Source organism: Silene latifolia, chromosome X, assembly GCF_048544455.1.
Source record: "Silene latifolia isolate original U9 population chromosome X, ASM4854445v1, whole genome shotgun sequence".
Classification (NCBI taxonomy): domain Eukaryota; kingdom Viridiplantae; phylum Streptophyta; class Magnoliopsida; order Caryophyllales; family Caryophyllaceae; genus Silene; species Silene latifolia.
In genome coordinates, this window is record NC_133537.1 from 328,719,716 (window position 1) to 328,740,529 (window position 20,814).

A 20,814-nucleotide genomic window follows, 5' to 3' on the forward strand; every position below is an offset into this window, starting at 1 on the left:
CGCAAGTGACCCACTCTCCCGAGGACACGCCTCGAGAACCATAGACAACAATCACAATCACAATCACAATCACAATCACAACCGTCACAATACAATTACTATATCAAACAATCAATCTCAACACATCAACAAACATCCCATTATGGGACTAATACTGAGTAGGAAATCCTACCTGGAAAGCACACTATCAGACGGTCTCTCTCTTCGTATCAAAAAGCTTCCTCTACGAAACCTCCTCCTATCATACAACATACAAATGCTACCAAATCACATACTACTCAAAAACCCCCAAATCCCTATATTAGGGTTTAACCAAAACAAAGGAAAGACAACAAAAAGGGTACATAGATCTTACCCTCGACGCAAGGATCTCAACGGTATAACCAACGATGAGAACCGACCTTCCAAACTCCGGGATTTGCTAACGATGCGATTAGGATTAAGAACGACTTGCTTTTCTCTCTTTAACAAGTAATTTAGGTTTTGCAAAAGTGTTTAGAATAATGACGACGAAGGTTATATATCTTAATCGCATAATTAACAAAACTCGAGAAAACTCCCCGTAAAACCGGCTACTCGATCGAGTACCCAAGGTACTCGATCGAGTACCCCCTTACTCGATCGAGTATCCTAGTTACTCGATCGAGTACCCAACAGGTCAGAAACTTTTCTAAAACGCAACTTACCCTTACTCGACAGAGTAAGGCCTACTCGATAGAGTACCCGAAGACTCACAAATACGGAGTATTACATACATATTGCAAGTTTTCATACGCAGGATATTTTCCGTTTGTTTGAATGTGGCGCTGTATTTTTTTGAACCTCTGGATGCGTTAATTTTGTACTTAAGTGAACAAATCTTTGCCTTGTGATCTGTAAAATCATTGTTTGGTTTAGTCTTTTTTAGGGTATTTTAATCATATTTACACAAATGACTCAGGCGGTGGAAGTAGTGCTTAAAGCCCTTACATCGGCTCACTCAATTTTGTTTATGAAATTGAGTTGTGACATGTTTCGGAGCATCTTGTAATTTTGATGTTCAAAGGCTGAAACTTTCTTAGGAATTCATTAATGTCTAAAGAAATGCAGAGCTGACTTGCTTAGGTGGTTATTACTTATTAGCGATAATTTTATTTAACCTTGACCGAGTTGTAGATATGTTCTAATGATAGTTGTATTGTCTTACCTGGTCGCCGTCACAGCTTTAACTGTTCCCATTGACATGTAAGTTTTGGCTTATTTTAATATTAGGGAGTTGAGCTGTTGTATGATAGTCTCGCATGTTAGCCTAACCCAAGTGCTTAAATATTTCTACTTCAACAACAAACCGTGTTAATCGGTTGGTATAACATATTTGACAATCTCATACAAGTTGTTTTTGTGTATAGAATACTCTTGCTAGCTCTACTTGTGACTCATTTTCTTGTTTTGTTCCTACAGTGAATGGAGTGATGAATGTGAGCGAGCCAAGACCGTGGAACACGATGTTGAGTAAGCTATGGTCAATATGAACGAGAAGTGTCACTGTCTGTTAAATTAAATAATCACTCTTCACCCCTTATCAATGCTCTATGTACTTGCTATGAAGGTTGGTTAGAGGCCTGGGATACTTGGTAATATTAACGAATTGATGCAATAAACTGGTTTGTGTAATCCTATGGTGACACTTCCATTCTTGGGTTTTTTATGTAATGCTATGGTGACACTTCACAGTTTGTAATCGTCTTATAATTCGACAATAGTTAGTACCTTGTTTCTTCACTAATTATGGTATTCACAAATGTAGTTTTTACCTTTTAAAGTAGCAATAGCTCTCTTGTTGGACTGTTTTCCGTTGCTTAAGATGTACGGTGGAAATATAAAGTTGCGCGGAAGGGTCGGCTACCTTCATGACAGCCATCCTCTATCGACAATTTAACATATTTCCCAAAGTTAATTTTATCGTTTTAATAGAACTATATTTGTAAATCAATTAATAACAGGATGTAAATCAATTCATAACACAGATGCTACATATGGCTGTCAAGTTCTTGTTATCAACTGGCATTATGAACTCTCCAAATCAAATGTTCAATTGCTAAATCAGTACTTGGTAGGAAAACATAGGAAGCAAGCCTTACAAAAAACAAAACTGACCAAACGGCCAGCACATGAGAAGTTTTTTGTATATTCGTGTTCGTTTCATTATGGTTTTTGGTTTGGTAAATTTATTTGATCTTATAATACATGTTTATTATTCCAAGTTTGGTTGTTTGGTGTGTGAAAGAGATGGTTTATCGAAGAATCAAGCATTCATAGCCCTTAATTGATAACAAAGGTTGGACAGTTTCGTTCTAAGTAATATTAGTTGCATTGTCATGACTCATGACTCATGACTCTGTGTATTACAAATATGAATGGTGGACTTTTTCATCATTTTTGTAGGACCTAGCTTAGTACTTCACAGTAATCAAAATTTGAATTATTTGTAAATTAACTTGATGTTTCTTAACATGTAAGGCTAACTGTATGTGAACTAGCTAAGGGCCGAGCCATTTAGTGTTGATGAAGTTTGAAACTCCTCGGTTTAGGTGTTTTATGTATAGTCCAGTGTTGCTTATGTGTGTAGTTCCGCAACTAAATTTCCATTTCTATGCGTTTATGTGCTCGCCTCAACGGTTTTCCAAATTGCGGTCTCGCGCCCCATAGGGCGCGGGGCATCAACTAGTGCTCAAAAAAAAAGTTTGGGGTAATAAACTCAAAAAATATACCCAAATGCTCAAAAAAAAATCTAAGGTACATTCGATGTAATTTGGATCCTCTCTATTAGTTCTCTCTCTAATACATTCTTATTCTAATATATTTTTTTTTCTCCATTCATTAAACCATTACTTTTATGAAATAACTAAAATCACTAGATCATTTAAAAGTAACTAGTTTAGACCCCCGTGCAATAAATGCACGGTATATATAGTATTTTTTTTATAAATAAATAACTTATAAAATAATGATATTTCATTAATTGTCCATATTTCTCATTATTGTATTTTGCTTTGTTGACAATTAATCAAGAGATTTTTTTTGCTGAAATGTATTTTAAAACAAAATATTTTTACCCACAAAGTTAATGAATTCAATTTTGTAGTCATCTCAATTTTTTTGTCACGAAAGTAATAACAGTGATTCAGTTTTGCTTTGTATGTAGCATGTATTAAGTCATTCTTAAATAATTGTATCAATAAAAGATTTAGCAATTTATAATTTTATATAAATTTTATTTATATTTTAATTAAGATATTATAGTTTGGAGTTAGAGGTGAAAATAATATAATTTCATGAAAAGATTAATTTTAATTAAAGGATAATAATTTAATCTAATAAAAATGTAATTAGTAGTTTCCTTTTTTTAGTAAATGCACATAATTGTAATTAATTTCCTTATTTAAAAAAAAATGCTTTATGAAAAAAAGTCTCGTCTTCCTAGGGTTTTCTATGGGAGCTCTGTCTTAGTTCAATCTTTGCTTCTTCCTTCTTTGCTCAAGGTTCTCTCTACGACTGGGTTTGTAGGCTAGGGCAGGCGGTCTTTCGAGGAGTACGTGTGATTGGTTAGTTTTTTTCTCGTTCTTTTTAGGAGTTCCTATTAGGGTTTGAAAAGTTGTTTTTTTAGGGTTTTGTTTAGGGTTGCTGGAAGTTTTCTTTTGTGGAGGTGACGATGGAGCGTGGTAATTGTTCCAAGGGAAAAGGGATTATGGGGGAGGACGTAGGGGATAGGGGGAGCGTGTTCGAGTGGGATGTGGATGGCATGGAGGTTCAGGAGATCTCCACGGAGCGGATTCTTGTTGGCAAGGTATGGGCGTCGAAGACGATTAATGCGCATGCTGCTATAGACACGATGATCAGGTTGTGTAATCCTTCGGGGAAGGTGATGGGTAATGTATTGGATGCGCGGGAGAAAACGTTCATATTTCGTTTTGAGGAGGAGCGAGACAAAAACAAAGTTATGGAAGGTCAGCCGTGGCACTTCGATAAATTTGCTTGGTGCTTTAATGAACCTGATGCAGAGGGTAAGGTATCGGATACTCATCTATTCTATCTTCTTATATGGGCACGTATATATGACCTTCCGATCAAGGGTCGTATGAATGAGGAGAATCTAAGGAGACTGGGTATGCAGCTAGGGAAGTTTGTGGCGAAAGATGACACTCCCTTCCCGGAGATGGAGAGAGCTGTCAGGGTAAGGATCATTCACGATGTTCGCAAGCCGCTTCAATCTAGTACTAATATCCGGATGCCCAATGGGAAAGTCACGAATTTTGAGGTAAAGTATGAGAGGCTACCTTTGTTTTGTTATGGGTGTGGGGTTCTAGGGCACGGGGCCAAGGAATGTGAGGGAGGTCCATATGAGGAGGAGGAGCTAAAGTTTGGGGATGGTTTGAGAGCTTCACCGTGGAAGGGTGGTAAGGCTGGGGTAGCACACGGGAGGAAGACCGGCCGGGATTTAAAGACTGACTTTGAAGAAGAATTTTTGAGAAGTGAGCACGAGATGATGGAGAAGCTGCGTCGCTTTACACTGACGTGCAAGGCGAAGTCAGGTGTGGGAAAAGGTGGGCAGATGGTGAATAGCGTGATAAGGGAAGATATGGGGGGGGGGGGGGGTTGAATAAGGGCTGGGCTGAGCAAGGGGGTATGTTACGTTGGGAGCAAGATATCAGCAAGGCTGGAGTGAGCAGAGGGGAGCGAGATTGGGGATCGCGAGTCGGGAGGGTGGCGAAGATATTGTGCGTGTGGTTTGTGTGGGTGTCGATGGACAGATTGCTGGGAATGATGGGGTTACTAGGGGAGGGCGTGATGGATGCTTTGTTGATGATTGTCGGACACAGGAGCTGGTGGAGAATGGAGGAGTGCAGCCGGGAATAGTGGGGGGACAGGAGCAACAAGTCCAGGAGGAGAGAGTACAAGGACGGTTCGTAGTGGAGGGTAGTAGTGTCAAGGGGGTGGATGGGGAGTTTGCGGTAGTGGAGACAGGTGCGAAGGGAGCTCATTTTGGTTCGACATGGACGAGACGAGCTAGGCAAGATATTTTATTGATTAAAGGCGATTCAAATAGGATTGTTAAGGAGGGGGTGCAGTCGGGTACTAATAAAAGGAAGGGAAGGCAGGAGTTCGAAGCAGGAAAGATGGCGAGTAAGAAGCTATATATCGACATGGGTGTAAGTTCACCTGAGGCGGAGGTTGAGGGCACTCAACCCCGCCGGGCATTATGAATCTTTTAAGCCTAAACTACAGGGGGCTGGGCAACCCCGATACAGTGGGCGGTTTGAAGAATCTGCTCAGGAGGGAGGAGGCAAGTATGGTTTATTTGTGTGAGACTAAATTGAGTAGTAGGGAGATGCAGAGGGTGTGGAGTAGGTTTGATGGGTATCAAGGAGTTGCTGTAGATAGTGTGGGCAGGTCAGGTGGGCTGGCGTTTCTTTGGCGTGGTGATGTTCGTTGTTCCCTTAGGAGTGCTTCAGTGCATCATATGGATTTCGATGTTGAAATGGGCGAGATTAAATGCAGGATTACAGGATTCCATGGGTGACCGGCTGTTCAGGATAGGTATCTCTCATGGGAGCTCATGCGTCTTTTAGCATCGGAATCGATGGGCCCTTGAATGTGTCTTGGTGATTACAATGAAGTTATTTTTTCTAACGAGAAGAGGGGTGGAGAGCGTGCACAATGGCAGATGAATAATTTTAGGGATGCAGTTGATGAGTGTAGGTTACGTGATATTTCCTATGAGGGTTATGAGTTCACTTTTGATAACGGGCAGAGTGGGGAGGATAATAGGCAGAGCAGGATTGATAGGGCTATGGCTACGGATGATTGGTTTGATTTGTTTCCTTATGGCCGGCTTTTCCACCTTGATAGGGAGTGGTCTGACCACGCTCTCTTAAAGGTAGTCTTCGATAGGAGGATACGGGAGGAAGGGGGTCGGAGGAGGAAGTTTCGCTTTGAGCATGTTTGGGTAGGGAGGAAGGGTGTGAAGCTACGATTAAAAAGGCTTGGGAGCGAAATGATGGTGATGTACTCGCAACAAATGAGAGTTGTGCTAGGGATCTTCAGAAGTGGAAAGGGGTAAGCATTGGGAAGGTAGTAAAGGAGCTGCGGTCAAAGAGGTTATGGCTTAAGAGGCTTACTGAGGGGAGTCGGTCGGTTAGGGAGGTTGAGGAGAGGCGAAGAGTGACTAGAGACATATCTAAATTATTAAGGCAGGAGGAGCTATTTTGGAGGCAGCGGTCCCGTGCAATTTGGCCGAAGGAAGGAGATAAGAACACAAAATTTTTTCATCGAAAGGCTAGTCAAAGGAAGTAGCGCAATCACATACATAGGCTCGTCACTGACGAGGGTAAGGTGGTGGAGAAGACTGAGGAGGGTGCGGGCGTGGCGGTGGAGTATTTTAAGCAGTTGTTTACCACGACGGGACCGACTGATTTTGGGATATTATGTGAGGTGTGGAAAGGCGTGTTACCAGGGAAATGAATGAGGGGTTTCGGGCTGAGTAAACGGGGGAGGAAATAATTCAAGCTCTAAATCAAATGAATCCGCTCAAGGCTTCGGGATCAGATGGCATGAATGGCCTGTTTTTTTAGACTTACTGGCATATAGTGGGGCCCTCTGTAGTACGTCAAGTGTTGGGTATCCTTAATGGTGCACCGATGCCCGGTAATATGAATCTCACTCACATTGTTTTAATTCCCAAGAAGAAGGCTTCGGACAAGATGGTTGATTTTAGGCCTATTAGTTTGTGTAATGTTCTGTATAAGATCGTCTCGAAGGTCTTAGCTAATAGGTTGAAGATGTTCTTAGGGAGTATTGTTTCTGAGAATCCGAGTGCGTTCACTCCTGGCCGTATTATTACAGATAATATTCTTTTGGCTTTCGAGATGTTTCATTATATGAAAAATTCGAGGGGTGGAGGAGGGCATATGGCACTCAAATTGGATATGTCAAAGGCATATGACAGGGTCGAATGGCCTTTTCTGGAGGAGCTTTTGAGGCGTATGGGCTTTGATGGGTTATGGGTAGGGCGAGTTATGGAGTGTGTGACATCGGTTAAGTATGAAATTTTAGTTAATGGTGCAAATTCTGAGATGTTTAGCCCGAGTAGAGGATTGCGACAGGGTGATCCACTTTCACCATATTTGTTTATATTGTTTGCTGAAGTGTTGTCTAGTCTTCTAAGGAGAGCTGTTGAGAATGGTTCGCTTCATGGTATTCGGCTGGCTGCAACGGCGCCGGTTGTATCACACTTACTATTTGCAGATGATAGTATTTTTTTTGTGAAGGCAAATGAGAGGGAAGTTAGGACAGTGATGGATATTCTTAGGGAATATGAGGTGGCTTTTGGGCAGCTGGTTAATCTTGATAAGACGACGGTGTCATTCAGTAAGGGAACGAGAGGGGAGAGGCGTCAACGAGTGGCGGAGGTATTGGGTGTGAGGGTCGTTGAGGTACAGGACCGGTATTTGGGGTTGCCAACAGTTGTGGGTCACTCGAAGCAAGTGGTTACAAGAATTATTAGAGACAAGCTTAGTAAGAAATTGCAAGGTTGGAAGGGAATGTTACTCAGTGAAGCGGGTCGGGAAGTGTTGATAAAGGCAATCGCCCAATCAATTCCGACATATGCGATGAGTGTATTTAAATTATCAGCTAATTTTTGTGATGAATAACGTGTTATTGTTTCTAAATTCTGGTGGGGCTCAGAAGGTGGGAAGCGGAAGATGGCGTGGTTAGCCTGGGATAAATTGTGTAGGCCGAAGGAAAGGGGTGGGTTGGGATTTCGAGACTTCAATAAATTTAATCGGGTTTTGTTGGGTAAGCAAGGGTGGCGGCTCATTACTGATAAGTGCTCGTTTCTTTCTCGAGTTTTGAAAGGGAAATATTTCCCTAACACCGATTTTATGGAGGCTGAGTTAGGAGTTAACCCGAGCTATACATGGCGGAGTATATGGGAGGCGCGTAATGTTATCAGCTTAGCTGCTAGGAAGCGAATTGGAAATGGGGTGGGGACTCGGGTTTGGCTAGACCCGTGGATTAAGGAGTCGAGGTCCAAGTTCGTTCTTTCGCCGTTGGGTAATGCGGATGTGAATATGAAGGTAGCTGATTTATTGATGCCGGATGGAGGAGGGTGGAATCAGGAGGTGTTAGCGGATTTATTTTTGTCGTTCGAGGTTGAAAGAATTTCAAAGATTCGTCTTAGTAGGAGGGACAGTCCGGATGAATGGTGTTGGGACCTGACGAAGGATGGTAATTACTCCGTGAAGTCGGCTTATTGGGCACAAGACGGAGAAGGAGAGGAATTGATTGAGCAGTCGGATTTTGAATGTGAAAGGTGGTTATGGAATAAGATATGGAAGGTACCGGTCCTTCCTCGGATCAAAGTTTTTTTCTGGCAGCTGTGTAATGAAGCTATAGCTACAAAGCGTAATTTAGCTCGTCGGATAAGTGGAACAGCTGATGGTTGTCCTATTTGCTCGTATGATGTGGAAACTTGTTTACATGTTGTACGAGGGTGTGATTGGGTTGGGGGAGTTTGGGATGGGTTGGAGTTGGAGACGATGAGGAAGGTCGGGTTTACAATGGTGAGGGAGTGGGGTGAGGCGATAATGAAGAATGCATCGGTGGAGGAGTGTGTGACTTTGATGACGGGGTGTTGGGCAATATGGGAAGCGAGAAATAAGATGATTTTTGAGGGACGTAGTGTGTGTGAGAGAGAGGTGTTGCGTAGGGTTCAAGAGTTAGTGGAGGAAATGGAGGAGTCAGGGTCACATACAGAGGGAGGGGCTGCTATGGAGTGAAGCATACCGGAGGTGAGGTGGATTAGGCCGAGACATGGCTCATGTAAAGTTAATGTGGACGCGGGGATAATAAGTGGTCAGGGGTGGGGTTGGGCGCGGTATGTCGTGATGCTGAGGGAGGTGTTTTGTGGGGTGTGTCTTTGCAGCAGCGAGAGGTGAGAGAGCCTCGAGTACTTGAAGCTGAAGCCGTCCGATCCTTTTGGGGTTAGCTGTAGGGCTGAGCAAAATAAACCGAACCGAATTTTTAAACCGATAACCGAATTAAGAAACCCGATAATTCGGTTTTTTTTCTGGTTCGGTGCCCGAACCGGTTTTTTTTGGGGAAATCCGGTTCGGTTTCGGGCCCTAAAAAGGCAAAACCGGTTTACTTTTTTTTTCGAAAAAATAAATAAGAAAACGACTTAAAATAAACAAAGATGTGTGATTTGGTTGAATTAATGGGGATGCACGAAGGTTTACGTAGGAATTTAAGAGTTAGGATGGAGAGGTGGGTTGAAAAGCGTCAATTTGGGGTAAAAAAAAAAAGTTAAAACCGGTTTATAAATTCGGATCCGGGTAACCGGTTTTCGGATCCGGTTTTTAAATTGCTAAAAAACCGGTTAACCGGTTTAAAACCGGGGCGGTTTCGGTTTGGGAAAAAACCTGTTTTTGAAAACCGGTAACCGAACCGATTTTCAAATCCGGTTCGGTTAACCGGTTTTGCTCACCCCTAGTTAGCTGAAGCAAGAAGACATGGTATTGCAAGAGTGGAGATCGAGAGTGACTGCTTAAACGTGATTCAAGACTTCAAGAGAAGGAGCACTGACAGGAGCGATATATTTCAAATTTATGATGATATTTATGATTTATGTTCATGTTTTGAGTCGGTTGAGTTTTTATTTGCTAAACGTAAGTTTAATAGTGTGGCTCACGAATTAGCTCATGTGTGGCCTTGGCAGCTAGGAAGAAGAATTTGGTATGAGGATCTTCCTCCAAACATTGCTGAGTTTGTATCGCTTGATTCAGTTAATATAATTTAAAGCCCTTGTGGTTTTACATCAAAAAAAAAAATGCTTTATGGAGGAAAAAAATGTGAGAATCCTATTCATTTAGGGGACGTTTGGTTGGGGTCTATAAGAAAGGGAAATGAAAACAAAGTTATTGATTTCCTTTGTTGGTGTTTGTTTTACACAAACAAAGAGAATGAAACTCATTTCCTTACCGCTCAATCCATCTAATTCATTGCCCCCAACCCCCCAAGGTATGAGATTTCATTACCCTTGTTACCCTTCAACCACCTTATTTACCTGTCACCACACTTGCGACTCCCACCACACCAGTTACCATAAAGATGCCATCACCACCACCACCACAACAACAACATCCACCCCACATAAACCACCATCACCACAACCACCGTGACGCCACCACCGCCACAACTACCATGATGCCGCCACCACCATTATCACCACCACCAAAGCCACCCCACTAGCACCACCACCACCATAACGCTACCACCACCCTCGCCACCACTGCCGCCACCACCATCACCACCACCACCACAACCACCCCACCTAAACCACCACCCGCACACAAAAACAAACCACAACCCACCATACTTGATTTTCTTGATGTAACCAAACAACTAGTTAAGTTTTAGGTTTACCTTTCCCTTTCTCTAACCAAACGTCCCCTTAGTAAATATAGGGGATGAAGGTCCATTTTTTTTTAAATAATGGCAAAAATTCAAACTGATCAAATATACTTCCTCCTATTCTAAATAACTCTCACTATTTTCTTTCTCGTCTATTCATAATACTCTCTCTATTTCCTTTATTTGACAAACTTTATAATTATTTTAATCACCCAATCCCACAACAATACCCCACAATACTCATAGTTTATCTTATTTTAACCACCTTACCCCACAACAATACTTATTTTAATCAAACAATACATTCTCTCTCTCCAATCTCCTACCCCACTACAATACTTTATCATATAATACTCCCTCTCATAATTCTCATGCTTTCCATAAAAAGGAAGGGTTATCATAATTCTCATGCTTTCCATAAAAAGGAAGGGTTATTAAAAATAGGAGGGAGTATATTATTTTTGGGATATTCTACGGTGTACCCTTGTGGTTTTTGGTTTTCTACATTGTACCCCTCCTTTTTTTATATTCTATGGTGTACCCCTAAACTCTATATATTAGTCTATATCGTGACCTTATTTATTGTCTTTGCTAACATAGTTTCTTAAATGATCTATTTTTCATTCCAATTACTCGATAACCTGCTCATTACTTATTAGTTTGTCGAACTATCCATTAGCCCACGAAATAGTATACGAAACTAACTAAAAGTTCAAAAACTCTTCATTATTATGTCATGACTCATAACCACTCATAACATATGTTTTTAATAGTAGTTGGTGCCTATTAAAAGTGATTTATGATGTTTCTCATATAGAATGGTGATACACCATTAATAAGTCAGAATAAAGGTCAAAATATCGTCATTTGATAGTGATAAGGTTAATGGAGAGTTCAACGAGGTTATGCTGAAGAAAAACTAAGAAGTTTAGGGGTATAACGTAGAATTAAAAAAAAGGAGAGGTACAACATAGAAAATCGAAAAATTCAGGGGTACACCGTAGTCCCATTATTTTTTCTCTTTTTCTCTACAATCACCCATGCCATAGTCCTAAAAATCGTACACTCTTACTCGACAACTGGCTGCTCTTATCTAACGCAACTCCGAGCTCCATCCTTTTTTGAAGCATCCACAAAGGCATTACTCAATGGGATGCGTAACGCTCACTCAAGTGAATGTGCCTCGGTCTCGTTTGTGATCTCTTGTCCAAAACTATCTTCCGTTTTGTCCCAATTTCGGTCAGTCCCAATAAGTGTTCGCAATTCCATTGCGAAAATTAGATATTTTCTTGTATTATATCCTCAATGGTCTGTTAGCTTAGCTACAGGCTGAACCGTTGGTAAGGTGTTTCTTTCTTTATTTATATCAGTTCATTGTTGTCAAAAAAAAAAAAAAAAAAAAATCGTACAATAATCCTCGAGCCCTTTTCTCTCATTGCGCCCCCGTCTTCGCTCCTCTCTCCCCACTGTCTTACCTGCTTTTCTCAAGGTTTGTTCATCTTTCTTCCTCTTTTCCTCGCGTTTTTCCTCTATTTAATTCTACTCATTCACGATTATGATCTTATATCACGCCGATTATTTAATTTAAATTTGTTGATTTTCTTGTGTTTTGATTGCTGAGTTGATTTTTAGAGAAACAAGTTTGATTTCGAAAATTAGGGTTTCGATTTCTTCCGGATTGAGATTTTGATATATTATTTTTTTTTGGTATAGTTAGGGATTTAGATTCACTAGTTTTTTTGTATAATTCGTCACAATTCTGCGAAAAACAAGTATTTATTCGCTGATTGTGGTGATTTTTGAGTAGTTAGGTTTAGTGATTGGAATTTTGTGATTTGATGAAATTGTATGTATTTGTATCTCGTTTTACAGAAGTTGTGGATTGCGAGGAGAGAAATGGTCGGAGTTATTGATTTTCGAATTATGTGAAAATATGAAAAGATTGAGTTATGCTGAGCTGAACTGTCATCTAGTGATAATTCGGTTCTGAAGAGTGGGTGAAGAAGAGTAGGGACTAGAGGAGTGATTTTTTGTGCGAAAAACTCATTTGAGATTTATGTACACATGTACGTACAACGAACTCACTGTATGATATATGTCGTACTCTATAAGTGAATTTATGACTGACTTGTAGGCAGCTACGCGTACAACCGTCTCAGTTCGCACACGAGTAACTAATTATTTTGGGGCGTGGATATTACCTTTTGAGAAGTAAATGGAAAAAATCTAAAATTAGGTTAAGTTATAAAGGGCAATGTAATTTGATAATCTTTGATAAAAACTAGTTGAAGTGTGATTCATTGTCAGTTATTAGACTTGAGGCTCGTCTTAGGGAATAGTTGTTAGATGCAAACCCTAATGTTCAGAGTTATTTTAGTTGTTGTTTTTGTCTTCTATTGAAGTTTTGAACCTTCTCGGTGTTTACCCATGCAGGAAGGAGTTTTGGTTCGTGAGGGTGCCTTTGTCCGAATTTTCAGTGTTGGGCTGCTTGTGTTATGGCATCTGGGTCTAGTCAGCCACAATTCCGTTACACCCAACCTCCATCCAAGGTGCTTCATTTGAGGAATTTGCCATGGGAATGTACACCAGAAGAGCTGATTGAATTAGGGAAACCATTTGGTAAAGTTGTTAACACCAAGTGCAATGTTGGCGCCAATAAGAATCAAGCGTTTATTGAACTTGTAAGTGAAGATATTGATGATCTTTTCTTTCTCAGTGTCTCATTAGACATAGCACATAGCTATAGCTTTCATTGGCGCAGCCCCCTTGCCCACCCTTGATATAAAGAAAATAGATTAGGAGCTGAGAGAAAACATAAAACTGAAATTTTTTGATGAGTAAGATATAGCATTAATTAAAGAACACAAAGAGGGTGACAGCCATGCACAAAAGAATTGAAGAGTGACTTTTAAAAAGGTTTGTGAGGTTTGGACTTTGGACTATCTGGTATAGGCGTCACTTAATCAACTATTACGTGTTTTTAAGGTTTTTATCGGTCACGTGCTTGGTCTAACATGTACATTTCGTCTTCTGTTGTTGGGGTGTATTATGGTCCTTCTAACGTGGAGGGTAGTTTAATCAATACTGTTCCATAATCTGACTCCGCAACTGTGCAAGTGTCATATGTGATACGGTGTCGGAGTGTCAGACACAACTATTTTAAGTTTCAAAGTGTTTGGCCTATAATGAAGTGTGGCTAGACTTGCGGACACCATTGATGTGAAGTGTCGAAGTAACATAGCTTTGTGTATGAGATTCTTGCTTAATATATGTGTTATGCTAGCTAGTCATCTTACCTACACTTTTACGTGCGACATATTTGAAGTTATTAGTAGCATTTTTGTCTCATTTGACTAATTTGGATTTTAAAATTTTCCAGTACTAAGCATGCATCTTTTGCAGGAAGAGCTTAATCAAGCCATTGCCATGGTGTCTTATTTTGCTTCAGCGTCTGAACAAGCACAGATACGAGGGAAAACTGTTTACTTACAGTATTCCAACAGGCATGAAATTGTAAATAATAAGACTACTGCCGACACCGCAGGAAATGTGTTATTGGTGACTATTGAAGGGGATGATGCGCGCCAAGTCAGCATTGATGTTATACACTTGGTAAGTATATTGCATGGCCCATGTCGGAATATGAGATACAACTGGTTGCAATGAGGATGCGTGGTTTATTTTTCTGAATAGGCTATAGTTGACTGTGAAGGGGAGCCTTGGCGCATCGGTTAAGGTGTTGCTTTGTGACCGTGAGGTCACGGGTTCAAGTCCTTGGAGCGGCCTCTTGCCAAAATGGCAAGGGAAGGCTTGCCCCCATTACACCCTTGTGGTGGGACCCTTCCCCGGACCCTCGCCTAGCGGGGACGCCATCGTGCACCGGGCTGCCCTTTTTAGGCTATAGTTGACTGTGCTTAATAAGGTGTTATTTGACGTGAGTGTAACTGGATCAGCAGGCCCTTGTCAAGGACATATCTTCGATGGCAGCTTACTGCATTGGGAGAAAGAGCACGTGTGTGTTTGTCTCCTTTCTCCTTTCCCTAACACTGCCTCTTTCTTCCCTTCTCTTCTTTTCCCCTTCAAAACCTACCGTAATTAGAGTCATGTTTGCTTTATGCTGTCGTCTCATGTGCCCGATTGACTTTTGCATGCCTTCTGCCAGTTCAAAGATATGCACAGTTTGTAGGTGTTCATGTTCACTGAGTTGGAATGTGCAAGTCATGACTTGTTAACCACCAACATTAGTCTAGTGTATCTGAAATGTGGTATTTATCATTGGGAAAGTTACTAACTACGCATTGGGAAAATTACACTCATTATGTCTCGTTATTATGTCGAAACTGGAAATTTAACTATAAAATCGGTATCGGAAAATGAGTTTATGGGATTTTTTAATTTTTCAATCGTAATAAGATTTTGTTTTAGGTTTTTTTATTCTCCTTTTTTTTTTTTTGTGGTTATGATCTTTGATCATCGCTTGCTTGTGGCTGTGTTTGAGAATTTTTTATTAACACAGCCATAATATTAAATCTCGGATTGGAGACTTGATCTTGAAATCAGTCGCTGTAGCCTTTTTCTTAATATGAATCTTCAATTCTTTATATGTTCTACATCGAGTGTTGCTGATTCTGTGCATATGCATTATCATACGAAAATCATACCGAATTTTACTCTGTGCTCCCATGTACCAGTTTACATTTTGCTGTACACTTGTACCTGGCGAACTCGGGAGCTGTTTTAAAAGAGACAAGTGTTTTTGTTTTTCTTTCTGCCTTTTGGTGGAAATTTTCATGTTTTCCATTTTTTATTTCAAAGTTCATCCATTTAGCAACATATATACTTCTGGCCTTCTGCAGGTATTCTCAGCATTCGGATTTGTGCATAAAATTACAACTTTTGAGAAGACAGCTGGATTTCAGGCAAATATCTGTCTTTACTTTTCATTTTTTTGCTCCCCTTGTTGTACTGCGTTATTATACCCTTCTTTTTTTTCCCTGCTTTCTGTTGTAACTTGTAAGTGTTGTTTGCATAGATGTTTTAACTTTTAAGTCTGAAGCTCATCATTTTTCCCTCTTGCAGGCATTGATTCAGTTTACTGACACGGAAACTGCATCCTCTGCCAAGGACGCCCTTGATGGAAGAGGCATTCCAAGGTGAATTTGGATTTATTGTGTGGCTTCTGGGATAGCCCACTTTTTCGGATCTTATGCTATACATCAATACATGTCAACCCTAGGTGCAATGAAACCAGTTGAAGTCTTTGTGAGATTCCTTTTCGCATTACTGTATAGATGGTTTTAACTTTCTAAGAATTTTTGTTATGTTATTTTCTTCATTGTTCATCTTATATTTTTTGTGAAGTCGTTTTTTCTAAAGTATCTATTTCAAAGTCTTACTGGGGGCAATTGCAAGTTTGCAACTTGGTTTGAACGGTATAGTTTGTTATTGTTGTGGAGTCAGACAAGTAAGGGCTCTCATCTGATAATTAAGAAATTGTTTTGTTACTATTTTACATGGACTGATTGGTATGCCTTCTTTTTTTTTGCTTTGCAGTTACTTGCTCCCAGATCATCTGAGTCCGTGCACTTTTAAGATAATGTATTCTGCACATACTGATCTGAGTGTTAAATTCCAGAGCCATCGGAGCAGGTAAATTGACATAATAAATTCACAAAAATATTGGACCGACACAATACGTACCTTATTTGGCTGACGCATGTTTCATTATTGTAGGGATTACACTAACCCATACCTTCCAGTCGCTCCCTCAGCTATAGATGCAATGGGCCAGGTAACGATACATTCGTTTTTCAGAACTTATATTTCTTCTCACTTTGACTGATCTCTATCTCACTTTAGCTCATGGTGACATCTGACACTAAGAGCAACCTATTTCTATCTTCTCCTTCCATCTTGTGCAAACAGATTTCTTTAATCACTCTTGTTCTTTGTGACCACTAATGGAACAATGCTTGCAGATAGCTGTGGGCTTAGATGGGAAGAAATTGGAGCCTGAAAGTAATGTGCTTCTGGCATCAATTGAAAATATGCAGTATGCTATTACATTGGAAGTCCTGCATACGGTATGGACTTCCACTACTTCACCTTTTTTTGCCTTCAATGCTTGCTGCTTAAGTCTTAACTAAGAGTCTTCTTGACCTCCTGTGCAGGTTTTTTCTGCCTTCGGATTTGTCCAGAAGATTGCTATGTTTGACAAGAATGAGGGGCTGCAAGCCTTGATTCAGTATCCTGGTCAGTGTTAACGTTTTCCTTTCTTTTTACCATTATTGTGGGGAAGGAAGTTTTTAAGAGTGTATCAATCTTTATTTGGCAAGTTGAAATATAAGTATTTAAGACCTCTTAGTTCTCCATTCGTAAGTAATCAAGTGTTCCAATGGAAATCTCACTTGGTTTTTGTCATATTGCTAAATACACATTTATTGTTACTCCCTTATCTCATTTTATCTCACATGGCTGAACCTGCTTACCCTTTTTTCTCATTTTCTCATCGTGTCTAATATTTTTAAAAGCCTCTAGACAGAAGTCTCACTTGGCCAAAATCACTTCCTATTACTCCTGTACGTTGTTAGAGAGCTTCCTCCACCCATCTCCCCTCGGCCCCTCCTCTTCTGCCTTTCCCTTCTCTTGCCTTTCTCACTCCGACTCTTCCCCTTAACCTCTGTTAGTCTTCCTCTTCTCACTCATTGCGTCAAGCTCTTTCACTGAATTTGTTTAGATGAAGATCTCATTAGGTGTAAGCGATTATTTAAAAGGTAGATATTTTCTTTTTTGGTGGTTATTTAAAAAATCTATGCTACTCTGGGTGCTGAGTGTCAGCTTGCCATTAACTGCTGTCTTAACTATTAGTCTAGTACCTAGTTATTTTCATGTGACAGGTCTTCTGTTATTTAGGCAATGGAGTTCTATTAATATTACTAACTTTTTAAGAGTTCATGTAGTAGATGTTCTGGGATTTGTGGCTGTTGTCAGACTCAGTCTGCGGCAGTGGCATTAGGCAAGTATAACAAGTTAACAACGCTAAAGAACCTAGATCTGTAGAGCATTGAGGCTATTAACAAGTATGTTCAATTATCATCTGAAATAACTGCCTAGCACACTGCGTTGTTTGAGTGGTCGTTTTGCTGTCACATATCCACTTCATTCTTTTGTGGAACTAGATCATATAAAAGTATGAAACCGCTGACTTAGGCCTAATATACAGACCTCTTTTTGCCAATTTTATAGCACCTCCTTTCATTGTGTTACACAAGGGTACTTGGTACGCTCTACTTCTATTTTTAAGTTATGTTCTGTATTACCCTGTAGCAAATTGGACAACTTATCTTTCGAGGAAGATGTGTATATACTGTTAAGGGTAGTCCACTCATTTTTTAGTAAAGAATCGTAACTTTAGCTCTGTAAGCTATGAATCCTTTTCGCTATAGAGGCCTAGAGGGTGTACAAAGTTTTGAGAACTCTTTATGCTTCACACCTGCAGATGTTCAGACAGCAACTGTTGCCAAGGAATCACTTGAAGGTCATTGCATTTATGATGGGGGGTTTTGCAAGCTTCACCTTTCATATTCACGCCACACTGATCTAAGCATCAAGGTAACTTATTTTCCGTCTCTCGAGTTCTGCATTGAGCGCAGGCAGTTTTTGTGTGTGTTTGCTGTGATAGTATGACTAATCGTATTACAGGATTGTCTGAATGACATTTTTTTTTAATGTTCACTCTCTTATATGTTATATGTGCCTATTTTGCTAAGGGAATTATTAATTTGATATGTCAAGCATGTTCTTGAGGGTTTATGTATTTTTGATGGAGTCGCTGTGGTTTATATTCTTTTGGTGCAAGGAAACCTTGCGCTGTTTGCTGTACATCAATTTTGTGATAAATATACTCCTTTTCCTTAATGGGATGATGTGATGAAATTTTCATCAACCAGCTCCTACTTACGATATAAAAAGCGCAAACATTCTAGTGCGTTGTGTGTTTGTTCTATTTCCCTTAATTATCTAACATCATATACATGTTCGGAATCCCTTCACCAGCAATATTTTTCCCTTGAAAAGACAAGTCTCTTTCTATGATGTTAATTGTTACTAATTTGACGTTTAAAATCCAGGTTAACAATGACAGAGGCAGAGACTATACCCTACCCAACCCTGCCATCCATGCAATTCCTGTACAACAGCCAGCAGTCCCATTGCCCGGCCCTCCCTATAACGGCACTCAGTATGCAGGTCCTCCGACATCTTATGCCTGGGGACCACCACAGCAGCCTATGGGATCGCAGATGCCTATGCATCAGCATAACTATCCATACATGCAACCAGGGTCTGTCCCTCCCGGCCCACCTGGCACATCTCCGCAGCAGCCTGGAATGCGACCGTATAGCGGATGACAGATGTTTCAACTCTAAAAACAACCATGGTTTTACTGACATGGTTGGTTGTTCGAAATACATGCAAGACGTCACCTGTCAAGCCAGGCCTGATTCGTCAATTTTGGTTTGAAAATGTTAACTCTAAATACTTTGCAGATAGGTAGGGCAGCATGTAATTCTCTTTCCCTGGGTTTTTGAATTTCAGAATTAAAATTTACTTGTGGAGTCTCTTTTTATATCTTCTGCCCATCAAATGGCGGAGTTAATTTTTCTTCTTCAACCTTCTTGGCCATGGTCGTTTAATATGGGTCGACGGTTGTGATTGGTCGTGGGTGCAATGGTGTGGGTCAGTCGAGTTGTGGTTGTGGATGGTTTTTGGCTAATAATGGCTGTCTTGGGTCGTGTGGTGAAGTGTAGTTGCATGGTGTTCTTGTGGTTGGAGGTCTCACTGTGATACCGAGTCAGTGTGGTAGGGTTGCGCTGTGTAGTGGTTCATTGGTGGTGTGGGAGGGTTGTTTCATTGCGTTGGTGAATACCGAGGCAGTTTAAATAATTTTGGTAAAAAGTAGGCAAATTGAATTTGAAAGAGTAGTTTGGAGGTCAAGTTTGAAGTTTGATCTATCGCTGACAAAACATCAAAAATTAAAATTAGAGTCGTATGGTCAATTGTTTTTGAATGACCGGTAATACTACTCCGTATATATATCACTCGTTCACCACATAATCTCCAAATAGAGTAGTTAATGATTTTTTTTTTTTTTTTTTTTTTTTTTTTGTGTAAAAGGAGCACGGTGATTTTGAGTCTAACAATAATGTCACAGATGAAACGGGGAGAAGTTGACGAAATGACCACAAAGGTGATATTAATGGAGATTCAAACATGTGACCTACATATTGTCTACGTCCGTCCACGGAAGCAATACACATGCAGAAAGGTCAAGGATATTGGTGTCTTAAGATCTCCCAGATTTTCACAATCTTACCGATAGTGTGCAAGTTTTACATTATGAGTTTTTGTCCTTCCTCCTGCCCAGTATTTCTAGCTTCACCATTTTCATGCAAAGAGCTAACTAATGTATTACTGAAACCAGATGATCCCTATCAGAAGAGCAATTACGAGGTGTGTCGCCGCAAAAACCATAACGTAACAATAAACTTCAAATGTAAGCATAGACATCCACAACAAGCGCATGATCCTCTCTACAACAATATTGTCTTTATTTTTCGGTATGCTTTGTAGTTTATTTTGGGTTCTCATCCCGCTTCTCTTTACCAAAAAAAAAAACAATATTGTCTTTATTGGAGACACTCTGAAATTCTATTAATCTCAGGCAAAAAATTTAGCAACTCGCTCAGACTTGCAAAATGCAAATCACTCACATTTTACTAATTCACGTGTCTCAAGTTGAGTCTTAAGTTGAGTCTTAAATTTCTAAAAGCAAACAAAATTTTATCCACCTTAATGAGCATCAGACTCGTAAAAGTCTGAAGCTTAGATCCGAGTTAGGTCTTAGGGTTTACGTCAAACTGAAGTACATGAGAAATTCAACAGTGGGTCAATGGTCTTCTAACTTCTTTTCACTAAAAGGATCTATCTATATACAACGCCATAAATTTAAAGGTTCCTAAAAATAGGTAAGCCAAGAGTGTAGGGCCCATATAAATGGGAATCATCCCCCAACCTCAACCTCATTTTGGAATAGAATAGAATAGTTGCATCTAGAAACTTCCTTGCAATCGCACACCACACACAGATTTTTCCAAAGAGATAATACCTAACTCAAAACGACGCAAACCTACCCTCACCTCATCTTATCTTGCCATTAAACTATTTCACTTAGTTGGCTGCTAAAGTATCGAGCCACAAAATCCGTGGTCTGGGAGCAAAACCGTTAGTTTAATTCATAAGGGCATTATTAGACGTGAAATGAGCAGGGAGATACTTTCCGACATAAGGACAAAAAAAAAACAG

The 20,814-nt window shown here is 40.1% G+C and overlaps 2 protein-coding genes across 3 annotated transcripts; both read left to right on the forward strand.

Moving 5' to 3' along the window:
* Nucleotides 1-5,632: 5,632 nt before the first annotated feature.
* Nucleotides 5,633-6,100, forward strand: LOC141620804 (uncharacterized). The gene has a single exon (XM_074437578.1). It carries the CDS (start codon nucleotides 5,633-5,635, stop codon nucleotides 6,098-6,100), a length of 468 nt encoding a protein of 155 aa, XP_074293679.1.
* Nucleotides 6,101-11,850: 5,750 nt separating this feature from the next.
* LOC141618459 (polypyrimidine tract-binding protein homolog 2-like) lies at nucleotides 11,851-19,122 on the forward strand. Of its 2 annotated transcripts, XM_074435569.1 has the most exons (12): nucleotides 11,912-11,941; nucleotides 12,886-13,133; nucleotides 13,855-14,064; nucleotides 14,406-14,466; nucleotides 15,309-15,371; nucleotides 15,532-15,605; nucleotides 16,006-16,101; nucleotides 16,186-16,243; nucleotides 16,431-16,535; nucleotides 16,623-16,704; nucleotides 17,951-18,063; nucleotides 18,582-19,122. In XM_074435569.1, the coding sequence occupies exons 3-12, from the start codon at nucleotides 14,027-14,029 to the stop codon at nucleotides 18,858-18,860; spliced, it is 969 nt and encodes a 322-aa protein (XP_074291670.1). In that variant the 5' UTR covers nucleotides 11,912-11,941; nucleotides 12,886-13,133; nucleotides 13,855-14,026; the 3' UTR covers nucleotides 18,861-19,122. The 2 variants fall into 2 exon arrangements, with proteins under 2 accessions (XP_074291669.1, XP_074291670.1); XM_074435568.1 differs by lacking the exon at nucleotides 14,406-14,466 and having other exon boundaries at nucleotides 11,851-11,941.
* Nucleotides 19,123-20,814: the final 1,692 nt, after the last annotated feature.

Coding starts and splice junctions, on each gene's coding strand:
- LOC141620804 (XM_074437578.1), top strand. CDS start 5,633: ATGTGTCTTGGTGATTACAATGAAGTTATTTTTTCTAACGAGAAGAGG.
- LOC141618459 (XM_074435568.1), top strand. CDS start 12,948: ATGGCATCTGGGTCTAGTCAGCCACAATTCCGTTACACCCAACCTCCA. Junction 16,102..16,185: donor TTCCAGAGCCATCGGAGCAG/GTAAATTGACAT, acceptor TCATTATTGTAG/GGATTACACTAACCCATACC. Junction 16,705..17,950: donor AGCCTTGATTCAGTATCCTG/GTCAGTGTTAAC, acceptor TCACACCTGCAG/ATGTTCAGACAGCAACTGTT.